This window comes from Poromitra crassiceps (genome assembly GCF_964638095.1).
Source record: "Poromitra crassiceps genome assembly, chromosome: 6".
Classification (NCBI taxonomy): Eukaryota; Metazoa; Chordata; class Actinopteri; order Beryciformes; family Melamphaidae; genus Poromitra; species Poromitra crassiceps.
In genome coordinates, this window is record NC_139627.1 from 34471789 (window position 1) to 34490570 (window position 18782).

Consider the following 18782-nt stretch of genomic DNA (forward strand, 5'->3'; position numbering starts at 1 on the left):
GGCGCAGGGGAAGGAGAGCAGTGGGAATGTGAGAGAGGGGAGAGGACAGAGAGGAGGAGAGAAACAGAGAAGGAGAGGTGGAAGGGTACAGGGGAGGTAGAGTAGAGGTAGGGTCTAGGGTGGAGGGAGGGAGGGAGGAGAGGGGGGAGGTGGGGGGGAAATAGGAAATGTGGAGGAGGAGAGAACAGGGGAGGAGAGATGAGGGTGCAGGGGAGGGAGAGCCAGGGTAGGGGTAGGGTCTAGGGTTGGGGGAGGGGAGGGAGTAGGATACGGGCCCGGATTAGGGCGAGGGTGGGGAGAAATGGGAAATGTGGAGGAGGAGAGAACAGAGAAGGAGAGGGTGCAGGGGAGGGAGAGCAGGGGGAATGTGAGAGGGAGGAGAGGGCAGAGAGGAGGAGAGAACAGAGAAGGAGAGGTGGGAGGGCGCAGGGGAAGGAGAGCAGTGGGAATGTGAGAGAGGGGAGAGGACAGAGAGGAGGAGAGAACAGAGAAGGAGAGATGGGAGGGTACAGGGGAGGTAGAGTAGAGGTAGGGTCTAGGGTGGAGGGAGGGAGTAGGATACGGGCCCGGATTAGGGCGAGGGTGGGGAGAAAATGGGAAATGTGGAGGAGGAGAGAACAGAGAGGGAGAGGTGGGAGGGTGCAGGGGAAGGAGAGCAGGGGGAATGTGAGAGAGGGGGGAGGACAGAGAGGCAGAGAAGGAGAGGTGGGAGGGTGCAGGGGAAGGAGAGCAGGGGGAATGTGAGAGAAGGGAGAGCAGGAAGTGGCAGGGATTCAGGAAAATAGGGGAGAAGAGGAGAAGGAGCAGAGGGGGGGGAGAATGAGGAGAGAGCAGGAGAAGGGAGGGGGGGGCGGTGGGATGTGGGGGAGGAAAGAGCATGGAAAGAGAGGAGAACAAGAAGGGGGAAGAAGGGAAGAAGCGGGGAAAGGGGGAAAGAGAGGGGGGGGGGAGAAGATCAGACAACTGACTACTCTAAGCATTAACCAGAGCTAACTGGGACATAGTATCTAGCTAATCTACAGCCTAATCTGGCCTATCCTACCCTGCTCTAGGCTGATTTTAGCCTGAACACTAACAGGTCAGCCTTAGGCTGTAGCTAATCTATCGCCTACCTAAGCTGTTCTAAACCAACCGGCAGCCCTCGACCAGTGATGAAGAGCACCGATGCCCCCCGACCCGGCCCCCGCCCACATATGGCGTGGGCGGGGGCCAGTGGTGTGTGTGTGTGTGTGTGTGTGTGTGTGTGTGTGTGTGTGTGTGTGTGTGTGTGTGTGTGTGTGTGTGTGTGTAGGTGTGTGTGTGTGTGTGTGTGTGTGTGTGTGTGTGTGTGTGTGTGTGTGTGTGTGTGTGTGTGTAGGTGTGTGTGTGTGTGTGTGTGTGTGTGTGCATATGTGTGTGCACATACAGCCACAGTCCTTCAGGGTTGGGATGATGGTTGGCAGGGGATCACGGGGAACAGGTCAACATGAGGAGGTGAGGGAAGGCGAGGCAGACAGGGGAGTCAATGAAACCCGGAGAAGTCTTTGAATCCAGTGGAATTCCTCTCCTCCTCCGCTGCTCCTCTGGGAGGCGTCAGGAGCCTGTGGAGAGAGCGAGGTAAGACGGGGCCTGTCAGGAACAAAGCTCCAAATTCACATGATATGTTTAGCTAAAAGGGTGAAAGAGAAATGAATCAAAGCTTGGTGGGATCAAAGAATCGCAACAATAAAGTCAAGGCGGTTGCCATGGGAGCAGCAGGAGATGCATATCATTTATAAGTTGTTCTTTGGCTCTGTCAGATGTGCAGTGAATTGATTGTTATTGTTTGGAGGAATGAACTGCTGCTGGAGGGGGTTAAGAGCGAGGGTCATCATCTCACAGTGAGAGGAATATATCTTCTCACTTGTTTTTAACAGCAGCCGTCTGTGATCTGTGTCAGAGGCCACTGCAGCAGCACCTTCAACTCGTGATAACAGACAACAAAACAGACATGAAGACAACTTTGTCAACCCCATAAATAGCTTATCGGGACACAAACCATTGAAAGGCTAAACATTTGTTTTGCATCTTATGATGACACAGGTTATGATCATTGTTGCCGTTTGAAAGTGAAATCAAATATTTCATTCATGCAGTGTAGATTTCAAACGGAGAACGTTGCAGCACACCCGCAGTAAGAATAGTCTCTCAAGCCAGTCTATCTCTTCCATCTTTTAATGCTCCCGAGACAGTCTGTACTTCAGCCCATGAACATAGAGGAAGTTGCCCTTTAAGTTTATTCAGACCAGAAGCAAGTTTGATGATATTCGACCAATCACGACACATGTCACGAAAATGTATTCTGAAAATCAAAAATATCTTGTCCAATGTCCATTTCTGCTCAGCAGCTAGCTAGCTAGGAATAGACTAGTACTAGATTGGAAATGAGCTGATGTCCTGCCTTATTTTGACGGGATATCCTGCATTGTTTTTTGACCAACTTTGAGAGCTGCTGAAATACAGACGGGTAGGCAAGAGCATTTGTAAATTGCGGGAGACAACGCGTCTGTCTTGAGAGACTACAGTAAGATAGTTTGAGAATGCAATTTTTTTTAACTGCCTATTCTTTTTGATAAGGTTGAGGCTCCAGGCATGCTGGTGTGATGACATATTCCACACAATGACCACAAACTTAACCACATGTTACTCTCATAGCCAAAGAGCTGGTTTGACCACAAAAGAAAATAGCTCAGGTCCAAGCGGTCTAAACTTCACTCAAATATCTAATGCTGAGACTTCTATTACGCCATTACAAAGGATAAAGATGACATCAAGCCTCCCACCCATCCAGCACACTGGCGGAGTCTCAACTAATATACACGTGGAACAATAGTTATCCCTTTGCTTTGAAATGTTCTACTGTAGTCATAATGACTAAGAACTGTGTTATTCTCACAATTTGCTTGGGCGCGCACACACACACACACACACTCGCGCACACGCACACGCACACGCACCCGCGTGCCAGTGGCAGTGGCAGCCAGTGTGCAGGGGCGGTCTTGCCATTAGGCAAAGGTAGGCGACTGCCTTGGGCCCCACAACCAGACGACCTTACAAAAGACAGGAATAGGACTAATGTAAAAAATATGTTTAATCAATTTATACCACTTTTTGGTTACAATAAATTATTTTACTGCTGAGTCTTGGTCACCCCCCTAATCAGTAAGGAATGGGCTAGTGAGATTTTGCCACTTGACTTTAAGCTAACTTTCCCTGCCACTGCATCAGTAGCTGAGAGACAACTTAAAAAATTAAAACAAGTAAAGTTACTCAAGTTGAAAGGATTCAATAAAAGGCAAGAGAGCTGGGATTCGGGGGGATCCAGGGGGCCCAATGCTTGCCTTTGTCTAGGCCACAAAACCTGAAAGCATGCCCCTGCCAGTGTGATTGACATGACAGAGAGCACGTCATTGAATTTCTTGAATGTGCAGGTGTCTGTTAGTATGTGACGCACATGTATTTCTGTGTACAGTATGTGTGTGTGTGTGTGTGTGTGTGCGCGCGTGCGCGCGCGTGCGTGTGTGTGTGTGTGCGTGCGTGCGTGCGTGCGTGCGTGCGTGTGTGTGTGTGTGTGTGTGCGTGCGTGCGTGCGTGCGTGCGTGTGTGTGTGTGTGTGTGTGTGTGCACGTGCGTGCGTGTGTGTGTGCTTGTGCAGAGATGAGACCCAGTCTGTCTGCTGCTCTCTCAGATTGCACCCGTGAGAGATCCCAAAATAACAATAAAGGGCCCTCAGTGGGTTGGATGAAAGGCCTGTCACCAACCATTTCAGCACAGAAACAGCCGGAAAGTCCCCTCCCCTACTGTATCTCTGAGTGACACCTCACACATCACATGGAGACAGAAACAGGCAGAAAGTCCCCTCCCCTACTGTATCTCTGGGTGACACCCCACACATCACATGGAGACAGAAACAGGCAGAAAGTCCCCTCCCCTACTGTATCTCTGAGTGACACCCCACACATCACATGGAGACAGAAACAGGCAGAAAGTCCCCTCCCCTACTGTATCTCTGAGTGACACCCCGCACATCACATGGAGACAGAAACAGGTAGAAAGTCCCCTCCCCTACTGTATCTCTGAGTGACACCTCGCACATCACATGGAGACAGAAACAGGCAGAAAGTCCCCTCCCCTACTGTATCTCTGAGTGACACCCCGCACATCACATGGAGACAGAAACAGGCAGAAAGTCCCCTCCCCTACTGTATTTCTGGGTGACACCCCACACATCACATGGAGACAGAAACAGGCAGAAAGTCCCCTCCCCTACTGTATCTCTGGGTGACACCCCGCACATCACATGGAGACAGAAACAGGTAGAAAGTCCCCTCCCCTACTGTATCTCTGAGTGACACCCCGCACATCACATGGAGACAGAAACAGGCAGAAAGTCCCCTCCCCTACTGTATCTCTGGGTGATACCTCACACATCACATGGAGACAGAAACAGGCAGAAAGTCCCCTCCCCTACTGTATCTCTGGGTGACACTTCACACATCACATGGAGACAGAAACAGGCAGAAAGTCCCCTCCCCTACTCTATCTCTGGGTGATACCTCACACATCACATGGAGACAGAAACAGGCAGAAAGTCCCCTCCCCTACTGTATCTCTGAGTGACACCCCGCACATCACATGGAGACAGAAACAGCCGGAAACTAAAGTCCCCTCCCCTACTGTATCTCTGAGTGACACCCCGCACATCACATGGAGACAGAAACAGCCAGAAACTAAAGTCCCCTCCCCTACTGTATCTCTGGGTGACACCCCGCACATCACATGGAGACAGAAACAGGCAGAAAGTCCCCTCCCCTACTGTATCTCTGGTGACACCTCACATGGAGACAGAAACAGGCAGAAAGTCCCCTCCCCTACTGTATCTCTGAGTGACACTTCACACATCACATGGAGACAGAAACAGGCAGAAAGTCCCCTCCCCTACTGTATCTCTGAGTGACACTTCACACATCACATGGAGACAGAAACAGGCAGAAAGTCCCCTCCCCTACTCTATCTCTGAGTGACACCCCGCACATCACATGGAGACAGAAACAGGCAGAAAGTCCCCTCCCCTACTCTATCTCTGAGTGACACCCCGCACATCACATGGAGACAGGGAGAAGGAGACAGTCTCTGGTTTTTGACTGCAACAAATCTTTCCATATGTTAATGAGATTGTTGTTGGCATTTAGTGGGGCCAGTGGGGTTCCAATCCCGAGCTGAATTTCTCCGCTGATGTTCACATTATCCTCAGGGAATGGTAAAAAGCAAAAGAAAGTCTTTGAAGTCATGAGCGACAATATGGATAATGCAATCCACACATTGTTTCCAATATGATTTTTACAGTCACTAAGTTCAAATAGTCTGAGAGGAGGCCCCAAAAAGAAGTCATAAAAAACACAAACAAGAAAAAACAAACATTGTTTTTTAAAATCTCTGCACCATTACAATAATATTAGAGTACAATGGCTGACTAATTTAGAGCTCTGGTAGGCTACATAACAATGAACAAGTCAATGATTCCCTCCATGTTCTACTGCTATTGTCAGGCCAAAAAGACAGAAAAGCTACAAACGGCAGTGAAGGACTTGTTATTTCTAGAAGCCCCGAGGTTATTTTTCCTCTGCCTTGAAACAAATCAATGAAGCACAACTCACTTTGAACAATTGCACATTTGCTGAAATCAGATGTGGGTTGAGGAGCCAGCCATCGTCGGGTTTATTCTGTTTGTTGACAGTCGAGGACTTTGATAAACAAGCATGTTCTTTGAAACAGACACCCAGCCGAGGGTTCAGTTGTGAGAGGCAATTCAGAAACTAACTGTTTATAGAATCTGTTTGTTATTCTGTATGCAACCATTTGGATTCTGTGTGTCTTTTCTAAAGTCACACAAAAGCTTTCAGTCTTAACAGTGATTATATTTATTTTCCAACTAAAATCACTTAATGGTTTGACATGGATATTTGCAAAAATGTCATATATCATCTGGTACTAGCTTAATTAAAGTGTCAACGACCCCACAACAATAAACTTGCTGAAATGATTGTGTGTAATGGTTTTCTTTAGCCAATAGTGCCCCCAAGTGGTTACAATATAAGGTGCATGAATTTTCATTGACGGGATTTTACACAAAAGGCACACACACAAATCCTCTAAAACATGCATCATAAATCAATCATCATACTGAACTAGGTACAGCATTCCTGCTGATAGTCTGCTTACCCGCTTCAAAACTGAAAAACTTAAGTCATGACTCAAGTATGAGGATGTGTTTTTACTGGCTGTTTATATAACAGTAAACAGAGAGCATAGTCCATTCACTTCAAACTCAGCTTATCCTTGCTATCAACATATGGAAGTGGTTTCAAATCTCTTGCTATCTACGAACAGCAAATGGTCTTAAATCAGTCATTTTAATATCAAAGCACTTAACAGGAGAATGATGATTACTTGCAGGTGGACAGCCATGCTGCTTGTCAAGACCGCATTTGAAGAAAATGACTGAGCTCTTATCCGACACGTACAGTACAGCCAGTGTTCAATAGGCAAGATCACATTACAGAAGATTACTTTGGACTTTCAGCAATTTTCCCAAATGACATTGGCCTTTGGTCTCTGGTAAAGTTGATTGACTTGAATGGTTTTCATTACAGAGCCTCGCAGAGTCTTTGCTATTGATGCTTGTACACAGAACCCACGGCGTTCAAGGGTGAGCGAGTGCAGCTGGGACAGTAGAGGAGAATGGATATGCAAATCCTTTGATGAAAATGCTTCATCGTGTTTTAAAGACACACTAATTCTGCTATTTCATTTTTGATGCTCGTCTGTACTCCATTAGCCTGCAATGCCCCTATACCGTAATCAATGCAACCACTTGGTGTCACCTTGGTCCATTTTAAAATAACTGATCAGCAATGCCATGTGTGTATGAGGTATTGAGTTTTATTGAATCAATACAGGCATTCACACTTTTCAGTCAATGTAGGACCAAACTATTGCAAAGATATGGCCTCTCGATGCATTCACTATGTGTGCTCACATTACAACAAACCTTATGCTATACACACACACAGTGCCATATTTGAACTTCAACCCACCCTCCCTCTGTCTCTCCCCATTGTAAGAACTAATGTCTGCGTAATGGAAATCAGCTAGATGTCACAAAGAGCTGGAGCCCAGACTGACAAGAAAATAGCCATGAATAATATGACCACCCTTATTACCCTTCTAGGAAAATACTTATGAGAGGGATCCAAAATGAAGAGTAATCCAGATACACTTTCAGTGTCACAAGGAATAAGAGCTATTTATTCTGGCCAGCGATATTCCCAGATCCCCATCAGCTGCCTGGCTGTTACCCACGGCCTCAAAGCTGACTGACAAGAGGTGTATCTGTAAGGAATTAAGGGCTGCTGTCATACACTTCCATGTATTAAGAGACCATGTAACCCAACCATATGGATTTAGCACAACTTCAGTCGCAAACTTGGCAACATAAACCTTAATTCTGATAACCCCCAACCATTTTACTGTCAAATGATTACATAGCACACCCATCTAGCTGTCATTGGCAAGCATTGGATAGTCAAGTGTAACAAAATATAGTAAATTCTGCATGCCTCTCCAAATTATCTGAGAGGCAAGCAATTGTGTGATGCCATCTTGAGGAGGTTTCTCTGACACAGCAAGAAAGCAAATAGCTGTTTAACTCTTTGAACTGCAAAATAAATATTTTAGGGTACATTCCTGGAATATCACATTTCACTTAAGAAGCGAAGAGCAATACAGTGACAAGGAAACTACTTTCCTCACAACTTCACTTGGTATAGCAGCTTAAGGAGAGAAGAAAATAAGTTAGATTTTGATCATTCTGTGCAAAAAAAAGCTATCATATTTGATCATGGTGGAACAAACCAAATGGAACAATAATATACACGAGCGGTTCCCAACATTTTCTGACTCATGGCCCACTTGAAAATCTCAAAAATGTTCACGGCCCACATCTGACCCACATCTGACCCTGAACAGCACGGAGGCCAAATGATCTGAGCTCTTTTGTAATGATAAAAGGAGCTGTCCATCAGCACCACACAGAAATCAGAAACTAAAAGTCAGGCCGTCTGCAATAGGCTAATTAACAAATAATTGATTAAAAATTAAATAATGGTATCATTCAACAATGGAGAAATGCATTCTAATACATAATAATAATAGTAATTATTATTATTATTATGATTATTTAAGATTGTAATGTGTTGCAAATTATTTGGTGGCCCACTTGCAATACCTTCACGCCCACCAATGGGCCCCGGGCCACAGGTTGGGAATGGCTGATATACACTGTTTGAACAGCTGATGGTTTGATGGATTTGTCTGTTTTAATCACTGGATCGCTATCCTGTGATAAACGCCAGGCAGAACTGCTTTGAGAGGACAAGGAAAAGCTTAAATAACAGCAGTGTTAACACCTATACTACTAAGTCAAAGTTCCTGCCAGTTTGTTGGGGCGGGAGGGCGCGGTTCAACTTAGACATATTTCTTGAACTCGTCATACAAGACCAGGACAAAGGCTCCGCCCATGCCTCGCAGCACGTTTGACAGGGCCCCCTTGAAGAAGGCCTTGCCTCCCTCGTTGCGGGCGATCTTCCTCCAACAGTCCATCGTGGAAGAGTACATGATATCCGCTGGGGAGACACACAAAAATGTCAATGTGTAAAACCTACTTAAAAATTATACAACAGACACGCTTGGGCTTCATACGCCGAAGCCACGCTGAAGCTACGCAGCACTATGGTGGTTTCATTTCGGCGTCCTTGTTAACAGGCGAGACCATTCACACCAGCTGCACACCAGGCCATGCTGAAGCCACGCTGAAGCTACGCTGCAGCGATAGTTTCAGCTTCTGTTCTATTTTTCATGCGTGCAGCGCGCTGCACCCCAGCTGCCAGGCATGAAGTCAATGCAAGTTGTGAGCGGGGGGAGGGCAGCGCGATCGAGGTGGTGAGGAAAAGAGAGTGCTTCTGGTGTGAACGGTTTAGCGTGGCACTGAGCTTCTGTTAAGCGCTGCTTCTGAATAGCGCCTGGTGTGAACCTGGGCTTAGGCAAGTTATCACAAGTTTCTTTTGAATAATCTTACCTTCTTTGCGTCCGGACTGCATCATCATGCGACGCCTCACAGTGTCGAAGGGGTAGGACACTACTCCAGCCACGGCCGTCACCGATTGGGCGATCATCCAGCTGACAAAGATGTGAGTGTTTTTGGGATCAGGAAGCATACCTACACACCAAACGACCCCAGCATGGGTGGAATACAAAACCAGTCTATCACGGGTACCAAAAAGCTTCACATACACTAATCACATACAAAAGCTCAACCTGTGACACGAGTTTAGTTATGCATATGTAAAAACACAATGAGAAGAGCCATCATTTTGTTATGGTCATGATGCATGGAGGTCTGCTTGTGTTTCTAAGTCAGAGATTGGTTTTCTACCTTTAGCTGTATCATAGACGCCAAAGTAGGCAGCCCTGTAGATGATGATCCCCTGCACAGAGACCCCAAAGCCCTGGTACAGGCCTCGGATTCCGTCTGACCTGGAAATCTTCTTCAGGCAGTCTGCAAGCCCCGAGAACTCCCTGGTGGCTCCCGCTTTGCCCACGTCGGCCGCCAAGCGGGTCCGGGCGAAATCCAGTGGGTAGACAAAGCAGAGGGAGGTGGCTCCGGCAGCACCACCAGAAGCCAGGTTGCCGGCGAAGTAGCGCCAGAACTGGGTGTGCTTGTCCACTCCTCCTAAGAAGACCTGCTTGTACTTGTCCTTGAAAGCAAAGTTGAGGGCCTGGGTGGGGAAGTAGCGGATGACGTTGGCCATATTTCCACGCCAAAAGGAGATGAAGCCTTGCTCTTTGGGGATGCGCACAATGCAGTCAATAATGCCCTTGTACTGCATGTCAGCAGTGATCTGTTGGCTGGCATGCTGGACCTGATGGGGAAAGGGAAGAGAGAGAGAGAGAGAGAGAGGTGCATTTCAGGTACCACAGATAGATTTATTCATAGACCAGTTTTACAAAAATAAGAGTAGCAAAGGTTTAGCTGAAATCTGGTTCTCCAATGTGAAAACTAGGCCAAGATGCTACACATGTGGCAACTAAGTCGACAAACAGACAGCTTATCAAAAACAATACTTCGCTAAAGCACTAGCCTTATGATAATAAACCACATCGGCATAAGGCTACAGTAGATCACGACACTGCAGTTGCTACTGCACTGGGGAGCGGATGTGGTGGTATAGCGCTACCGCTTATACATTGTATAAGCGCCTATACTTATAATATAGCACATCTCGGGTCGCCTATGTGTAACACATGATGACATGATTTGGGGCAGGTGTCATATTCTAATGCGATCGAGATAACGTAAGCGAATGACTGAGTCGTTGTGAGCCAGTGCTGTCAACACCATGCAGGTTGTTACAACATGATGAGTAGGCTAGTTGGTCTCCTCTCTAGTGCAGGCAGTGGCGCAGCTGGGCGCTTCGTCGCTTCAGGACGCAGCTGCAATGGGGCAGAGGTCTTAAATATGGCCTCCAAAGGATAACGTTAACGGCAAAAAAGAAAAGAAACAGAAAGACGCCAGGCTACTTTTTGCATGACTGTCACTTGCAGTAGTGGTGGAATAAATGTGACAATCACACGTGGAATACATTTTCACCGTGCTTTATATTAGCATGCCAAAGCAACCCCGTGATAGGTAATTTACCTGGAGAAGCAGCTTCACTCGCTCAATCGGTGCCACTGCAGTTTTAGAGATAGCCGCCGCAACTCCTCCTGCCAGAAAGTCCTTTGCGAATGAGACAGCCGCGTCTGCCATGACTGCTGCTGCTGGTGTCTGTCTGGATGTCGGTTTGGAGAAGCTGAAGCAGCAGGAATTCACTGGATGAGTTTCGGGCGTTTGGGTATCACAAGTTCAGCATCCAATTCACAAAATGGGAGAACAAGAAGTCCTTGTAGAATATCGCGAGAGGATACTACAGGAAACGGCGGTGGGAGCATCATGAGCATCCATCCAAGGGAGCTTGCATCCACCGGCGTTAGCAGTCCCATCACATTGACATTATGCGGCATTAACAAGTTGTATTGAATGAAAGATGGTAAAACATTACACCCCTTTATTTCCTTTTTCAAACACCTACACATTTTTTAATTATGATCAAAAATGAACACAGTACAGGGCTGTCTGCTATAATGAAATTAATGTAAAAATGAAAAGAAATCAACCAATCAATCAAGAGCATTGTCATCTAATCTTCCACACACACATACAAAGGTTGATCATAATTTTACACTTGCTACATCTTAATGCCAATAACAGTATCCAGAAAGTTGTGTGTGTGAACCACACTTATGTCCCCAAAGCCATGTTTGCTCAGCAGGTTTGTATATTGGCTCTCTGTCCTTTCCATTCCCTCAGTCTGGACCAGCATGTTAAGAGACTGCAGAGCAGGGTAGGGGGTCGTCGATCCATCCAATATGGTCTCAGCAATTAGCACCACACAGCCTGGGGCCCAAGACAAGAGGATTTCCTTCAGCAGAGTGTATAATAAAATGGCTAATCTTAAAAGGTTGTGACACACCATAACAACACATTCAAAAAGGTACACAACAGCAGAATTTATTTCAGCGAGGAAGATAGGAACATGAACATGTATATCTACATTTGAGACACACAAAACACATTAACATTAATTTTGTCCAGTATCTATTAGTACATAGTCAATGCGGAGAAGAGGTAGTGCTGAAGTCACCAGTCAACAACATTGAGCAGGTTCGTACAATACTTAGTTCAAGTGAAATGTTGCATTAGTGTTTTGGAAGTCATGAATGTCCATCGCACTTGTGTAACCACTGGCAGCAGCAATGTCTATCTTATTTCCTGGCAGCTAATGTATTAGCATCACACTGCAACAGGAATTAGCTAGGGGCAATTTAGAATGTTTATGTTGTCAAGTTAAAACCGTCTATAACAAAGAGCAGTCAGCTCAAATCGTTAATAGCAAATGTTAAAAGACACCCTCTGATGTAGCGGAGTGAGGCAGCTTTACACTCTCGTCATAAACAGTCCTGATCTCAGTCTATGATATACTGTACATCAGAAGATCTATTTCCCGTTGTTGGCTTTTTTCTGGGTCAATCTCTGATGCAGAGCATGGTATCCAGGAGGTTGTCTGTGTGTGTGATGTGCTGTGTGGTGAAGCCGTGGCTCTTCAGCAGGAGGCTGTATTCTGTAGCGCTCCTCTGCTTCCCCTGGCTCATGCTGAGGGCCTGGAGCAGCCCGCGACTCGGCCCCCGTCTGTCTTCGTCCAGGAAGATCTCACTCACCAGGAGTCCGCATCCTGGCAGCGTGGTGCAAGTGCATGTGGGTGCATGCAGAAATACATTCTTATACAGTAGTAGCGGCATTGTACCTGCTACAGTATCTTACAGTAACATAGTAGCAGTATTGTACCTATCTTCTTAGAATGATGCACATTTAGAAGCAGGCAGAAACAAAACTAACATCAAGATTTTCATTTATATCTTGCAATAATACAGTTTTGCAGCTTGTACACAGGCTTTAAAATCAGTGAACACCAATGATGATAAGCTGCAGTATCTGTCAACAACAGAGGAGGAACTGCTCAGTGAAATCATCTGCAGTAGTGTTTGGTTCAAATGAAAACCTGCAGATTCTTGGGTCTTAATAGCAAATGATTGAGAACCACCGGGCTGTAGCATCCTCCTCACATATCAGTGAATTACTTTTAATGTTTTAGAATTCATTAAGCAGTCAAAACATATCGGGGCAAAAATAAATAGGTTTGTGAATTTTACCTGGTGCACATGCATCTGAAATTTTACTCAGCAAGGTATGCACTTTCTCTTCAGACCAGTCATGGAGAATTCTTGCCAGGATGTACAAGTCTGCATTGGGCAGCTTGTCTTTGAAGAAGTCTCCTGTTCATACAGTGAAGACAAAACCATGAGGTGTGACCAAAGTGAAGAGTCTCAGTCTACATTTATTCACTCTAATAGCATCAAGGTCCAACATATAAATGAGCTAGTTAAGCTATAAACTAGTTAGCATGGTGTCATTTTACACACACTGACAAAAAGGTGATTTGGTGCCGACACTCAGACTGACCTGCTACAAACGACACCCTGTTGTCTATGTCCAGCGGGCGGAAATGACCGCTCATCTCAACAACGCCTGGCAAGTCAAACACCGTCACCGATAACCCAGGGTGGGCTTTGGCAAACTCATAGGCCATGGCACCAGTGCATCCTGGGAGGAAAACATATATATATATTAGATGTAGAAGAAGAGCTTCTTGTTTCAGGGTGTTCAGTCATGTACACCGTCTCCCTACCTCCGAGGTCACACGCCGTTTTAAAACTGGAGAGGTCAAAGGCTGTTGCCACAGCTTTTCCTGTAGCTTTGGCGATGCTGTGCATGGCATTCATGAATCTCAGTTTGACTTCGTGCCTGTTGTAGTACGCATCCTACAGAGCGAGCAACACAATACACAGAGGTGGAGAAGAATTAGCGCCGGCTTTACTTCATCCACATCTTAGAATACATCTGAATGTGAATCAATCAGACAATCACCTGAAACAGATCGTTCGATTTCTTGCCAAAGGCCTTCTGATGCTGGTTGGTTCCCTCCCTCACAGCGCTCTCCAGATGGGAGAAGAGGGGCCACACAAGCTCGTTGCAGTGCTCGATGTAGCCCTGCAGCGACCAAGGAGCGTCTGACAGCAAAAAGCGCCTGGCCAGGTCTGTGTTGTCATACACCGGCTTCTGGTATGCTGAGTGGAGACAGCAAGACAAGGCAACTCACAGTCAAGGGTGGAAGTCACTGATTTTGTTTATCACATCTATTTGTCATTTCCAAATAAAAGCATCTAGTTTGAACTCAGTCCTCTAATTATTTTAGAATCGCATGGCAAAGATCACATCTAACAATGCTCTCTTCACTAAAAAAGTAACTACCTTTTATTCTAAGTAGATTTTTTACACCAGTAGTTTTACTTCTACTTAAGCAAAATGTCAGCAATATAAGAGTAGGCTACCGCTACTTGAGTAGTTATATAGATATTTTAGGTTTAACTGCAATCTGTTTATAAAAAAAATAATTAAGGAGTAATAATCATGTATTCATCAAAATAGGTGCCCTCTATATTAAGGTGCAGATTGAGGTAATAAGAGAGAGATTTGCTCAGTGCAGAGTAGACTCAGAGTAAACTAACACCTCTCCTGGTAAGAGAGAGATTTGCTCAGTGCAGACTCAGAGTAAACTAGCATCTCTCCTGGTAAGAGAGAGATTTGCTCAGCGCAGAGTAAACTAACATCTCTCCTGGTAAGAGAGAGATTTGCTCAGTGCAGACTCAGAGTAAACTAACATCTCTCCTGGTAAGAGAGAGATTTGCTCAGTGCAGACTCAGAGTAAACTAACATCTCTCCTGGTAAGAGAGAGATTTGCTCAGTGCAGACTCAGAGTAAACTAACATCTCTCCTGGTAAGAGAGAGATTTGCTCAGTGCAGACTCAGAGTAAACTAACATCTCTCCTGGTAAGAGAGAGATTTGCTCAGTGCAGACTCAGAGTAAACTAACATCTCTCCTGGTAAGAGAGAGATTTGCTCAGTGCAGACTCAGAGTAAACTAACATCTCTCTTGGCTCTCCAGCAGTCCCAAAGACACACACGCCTCCAGCAGGCATTCGGTCCCCTTCACAGAAGCTTTGATCTCCTGGGCCATCTGTGCAGCATCCAGCCCCGGCTGGCTCTGCAGCAGGTCGAACATGCGCATTTTGGATGCTGTAAACAATGCCTGGAACAGTTACGAGAGGCAGAATGGTCACTGAGGAACGGGTAAAATTTTATGTGAAGTATAAAATTGTCACTTTTGTTTTTACTCCCGTGTTGCTATGACATGTTTGCTTGGTTTGCTCATTTAAAAAAAATCATATAACAATATCAACACACACACACACATCCATAGAATACCTTTGAGGCTTTGAATCCATCCATCAGTTCAATCATTCGCTGCAAGCCCTTCTTATCTTCACTGTCCTCATGCTCCATTAAGTTCAGCTCGATCGAGGGCCCTCTGCTGGTAACCGACGGTAATGTTGTGTGGTCAGCATCTTTAAGCCCTGCCTCCCCCTCTGATTGCTTTGACAGGCTGTTGACCAACGTCCAGGAACTCTCACCCACTCCGCTTGCACTGCCCTTCCTTGTCACCTACATTGAGAGATTATTTCCTTCAATAAGGCAAAATAGGTGCTAGATGTTGCTCCCTGTGCTCAAAGAAAAGTACAGCTGAAAACTAACCTTATGGGCCGGACTGGCTGAGGGGCTGCTTTGGGTGTGGTGTGCTTGGCTGGTGGATGTGGGGCTGGGTGGGGAGCTGTGTTTGCCTGAAGAGCGGCTACTGTGGCTGGATTGGGTCGCTGGGCTGGCCGGGGGGTCAGTGAGTGACGGAGTGGTCTGAGTGCTGCTGTGGCTCAGGCTGGCTGAGGAATTTTCCAGGTCCAAGGAGGTGGGACGGTGGTTGTAAATGAGGTCCAGTTCCTTGCAGAAATGGTTGAGAGGAAAACCCACCACATTGAGGAAGTCTCCATGGACGTACTCTACCAGCATGCCGCCCAGAGACTGAATCCCATAGCCACCAGCCTTGTCCCTGACACACAGAGACACACACACGTGACATGACTTATACAGCATGCAGACGCACGCACGGACACACACACACACACACACACACACACACACACACACACACACACACACACACACACACACACACACACACACACACACACACACACACACACACACACACACACACACACACACACACACACACACACACACACACACACACACACAGTAATATATGTACATGCTAGGCTCCATAAAGTCAGATCAAGAGATGCATGCACCTATAGTGCCAATACATTTTCACCGCACTAGGTCAATCATTTATTTCTTGCTGTACTCCATGATTTCAGACAACTGCCAAACAGTACAATGCAAACAAGGCTGGGACAAAATGGCAGCCTCAAAGTCCACGAGGCGGCGGATGAACCTGCTCACCCCCATTGATCAGATGCTGGGTGAGATTACTACACTGGACAATCAAGAGCTATTCCACACATTCACACTCAAGAAGGTCTTCATACTCACATGGGTTCACCACTGTTGATGTACTCCCAGAGCATATCATCTGACAGATCAGCAAACTTCACCTTAGTTTCTTCGTAGAAGTCGATCATCTGGTAAACAATCTCTTCACCTGGAGGGAAGAGGATCAGTCTAAGACTAGAAATGAAATGTGTTCATGGGCTGAAAGGAGACTACGAGATTTGAACAGGGTTCATCCCCAGTAAAACCCGCCCACACACATTGAGGAAATTGGTGTGAAAATCCCACATTATATTTGATCTCAAAAGGGTTCTTCTGCACCTCACTCTAGACGATGAGGAGGAATGACCTAAACTGGCTAATTTGTTCAAGGGGAAACATCATCATTGTTTATTTTAGACTTACTTTCTTTTTTCTTGTGGCACAGGACAATGGCTACTCCAGTGAAAACACTGTGCTCTTTACCACTCAACCTGCAAAAGGGAAAGAACGATATAACAGACATTCTATACCAGATCCTCTCCGGTTTTCTGTCTCTGATGTGAACAGATTAAATGAGTAAATTATACTAACTTGGACAGCATCCTGTAAGCATCGTGCTTGTCCACTGGCTTCTCCAGAATCAAGTCATCTATAGTCTGAGAATATGAAACAATACAATGCAATAATGCAATACAATAAAATAACATAAGCAATGCACACTGGAAGCAGATCAAATGCTTAATGTGTTTTTGCCCCTCTTACCACAATAGTGTCTGCTCCAATTACAATGTCTGGACTCTTCAGGTGTTTCTAAAGAAAATCAAGAAACAATATATTTCTTTGATATTTATTGTATAATATAATAAAACCTTAGATTATCATATACAAAGTGGCCATACAGTCTTAGCTAGCATAGCTGGATTGTTTAGAGCTCCACTCACAAAGGGCATCCTCTTGGCCACCTCCAGAGCCTTCTGCCTGGCTGTCTCAACAGCATACTCATAGGGTGCTTTGAAAACTCTCTTATCGAGGGTTTCTTTGAACCAGGATGGCACCACCTCAAATCGTAAGCCCTGACACATATGAGACAACAAGAGTATATTGATTAACATTTATCATTGACAGCACAGACAATTTATGAGCCATGACGTTTTCTCAACTTTCTAGCCTGCCAACCTGTGTGTATGTCAAGATGAATTCAACCAGAGACGAGAGACTCTTACCACATTGGTGAGGATCTCCAGCCTCCTAGGAGAAGAGCTGGCCAGCACCACCAGCTTGCCGGTGAGCTTGGAAATGACAGGGTAGAGCACCATGGTGGCCGTCTCTCTCTCCGTGCTGCCCTTTAGGTGTTCAACAGAGTTAAATATTGAAAATGTGTCAAGTGTTTGTGTGCAAGACTCAGAATCCTGCGCCTACGGCTGTTTGGTTATGCATTGAGGACGGGCCCACATTTCCCACATGATACATGCATGTGGAGGAAGACAATGAGCTGCACTATTCCCACACACTGTAATGCCATGTTGTCACTTCTGCATCAAAGCATGCATGTAAATAATGGGGTCAAACGCCTCTGCTTTGCCTAGATATTCCTGGAAATGTACAAAACAGCTTTATTGAACTAAATGTGACAGTGTAATGTTTCACACAACTGTCAGGATGTCAGGACAACTGTCAGCATGTACAGCTGCGCTACATCGATTAGCTTTGTCGGGTTTGTGCATTTAACCTATGTTTTGTTATGCGTTATTGAGCGCATGCCTGTCCATCAGCTGACGACAAACATTACTTCCACTTTCACCAACTTTAGCATAGCAACGTACGGACCGCTAGTTCACACAGCGTAGTGCACCAGTCACCTAATGCATGTTAGGCTAACGTGCATTAAGTGACTTTCAAATGAGCCGTAAATGTCTTAGCACTGCAAAGTATTGATATTTGGAAAGTAGAAACTTACCGAGCTACCTGCACAAGTCAAGGAACTGAATGACAGTTGATTACCGGGGTGCTACCACCGACACGTGACCGCGCGTACGGGATGACGTAATTATACAGGAAGAGGATCCACAGTGGAATTGAACAACACAACACAAAGATAAAATAATCATCATTATTATTATTATTATTATTATTATTATTATTATTATTATTATTATTATTATTATTATTATTATTATTATTATTATCTTTATTATTATGATGTTATAATTTTCTCATCTCATTTCTCTCATCATCATCAGAAGAGGAAGACTCCAGAGAGAAGCAAGTTAATTAAAGGGTCAGATCCACAAGTGAAAATTACATAGATTATGTCCACACAGTAGGCTGAACAGACACAAACAAACACAGACAATTTTCTGCATTATTGCTATTATTGTTGTTGTTAAAGAAAGCAATAGAAAAATAATACAAAGGGAACCAAGTTACATACCGGTAGTTGAATAGCTGGAATTGCCACAGATTGAACTTACTTCATAGATATAGCCTAGGTATATTCACAGTCTATTTACAGTAAGTTACAATTATGCTACATTTACAATGGAACTGTTAGGAAGCTTATATACAGTTATGAATATACACATACTTGGACCCCCCCCCCTCC

General features: G+C 45.4%; 2 protein-coding genes across 3 annotated transcripts; both read right to left on the reverse strand.

The window, feature by feature from the left end:
- Nucleotides 1–8544: 8544 nt before the first annotated feature.
- Nucleotides 8545–10885, reverse strand: slc25a6 (solute carrier family 25 member 6; the record flags this gene model as incomplete). Its single annotated transcript, XM_083638459.1, has 4 exons — nt 8545–8702; nt 9155–9295; nt 9512–9998; nt 10775–10885. 4 exons carry the CDS (start codon nt 10883–10885, stop codon nt 8545–8547), a joined length of 897 nt encoding a protein of 298 aa, XP_083494585.1.
- A 284-nt stretch (nt 10886–11169) lies between these two features.
- Nucleotides 11170–17518, reverse strand: asmtl (acetylserotonin O-methyltransferase-like). 2 transcript variants are annotated; one of them, XM_083638518.1, is made up of 14 exons: nt 17404–17518; nt 17122–17253; nt 16943–16990; nt 16772–16836; nt 16604–16671; nt 16241–16349; nt 15386–15734; nt 15059–15295; nt 14720–14882; nt 13661–13860; nt 13422–13554; nt 13196–13336; nt 12886–13008; nt 11170–11572 (listed from the first exon to the last, which is right to left on the reverse strand). In XM_083638518.1, exons 1-14 carry the CDS (start codon nt 17494–17496, stop codon nt 11364–11366), a joined length of 2070 nt encoding a protein of 689 aa, XP_083494644.1. In that variant the 5' UTR covers nt 17497–17518; the 3' UTR covers nt 11170–11363. The 2 variants fall into 2 exon arrangements, with proteins under 2 accessions (XP_083494644.1, XP_083494645.1); XM_083638519.1 differs by lacking the exon at nt 11170–11572 and adding an exon at nt 11703–12407.
- Between the last annotated feature and the right edge of the window lie 1264 nt (nt 17519–18782).

Coding starts and splice junctions, on each gene's coding strand:
- asmtl (XM_083638518.1), bottom strand. CDS start 17,496: ATGGTGCTCTACCCTGTCATTTCCAAGCTCACCGGCAAGCTGGTGGTG. Junction 16,991..17,121: donor TGGCCAAGAGGATGCCCTTT/GTGAGTGGAGCT, acceptor GATTTTCTTTAG/AAACACCTGAAGAGTCCAGA. Junction 16,350..16,603: donor GTGCCACAAGAAAAAAGAAA/GTAAGTCTAAAA, acceptor TCTTCCCTCCAG/GTGAAGAGATTGTTTACCAG.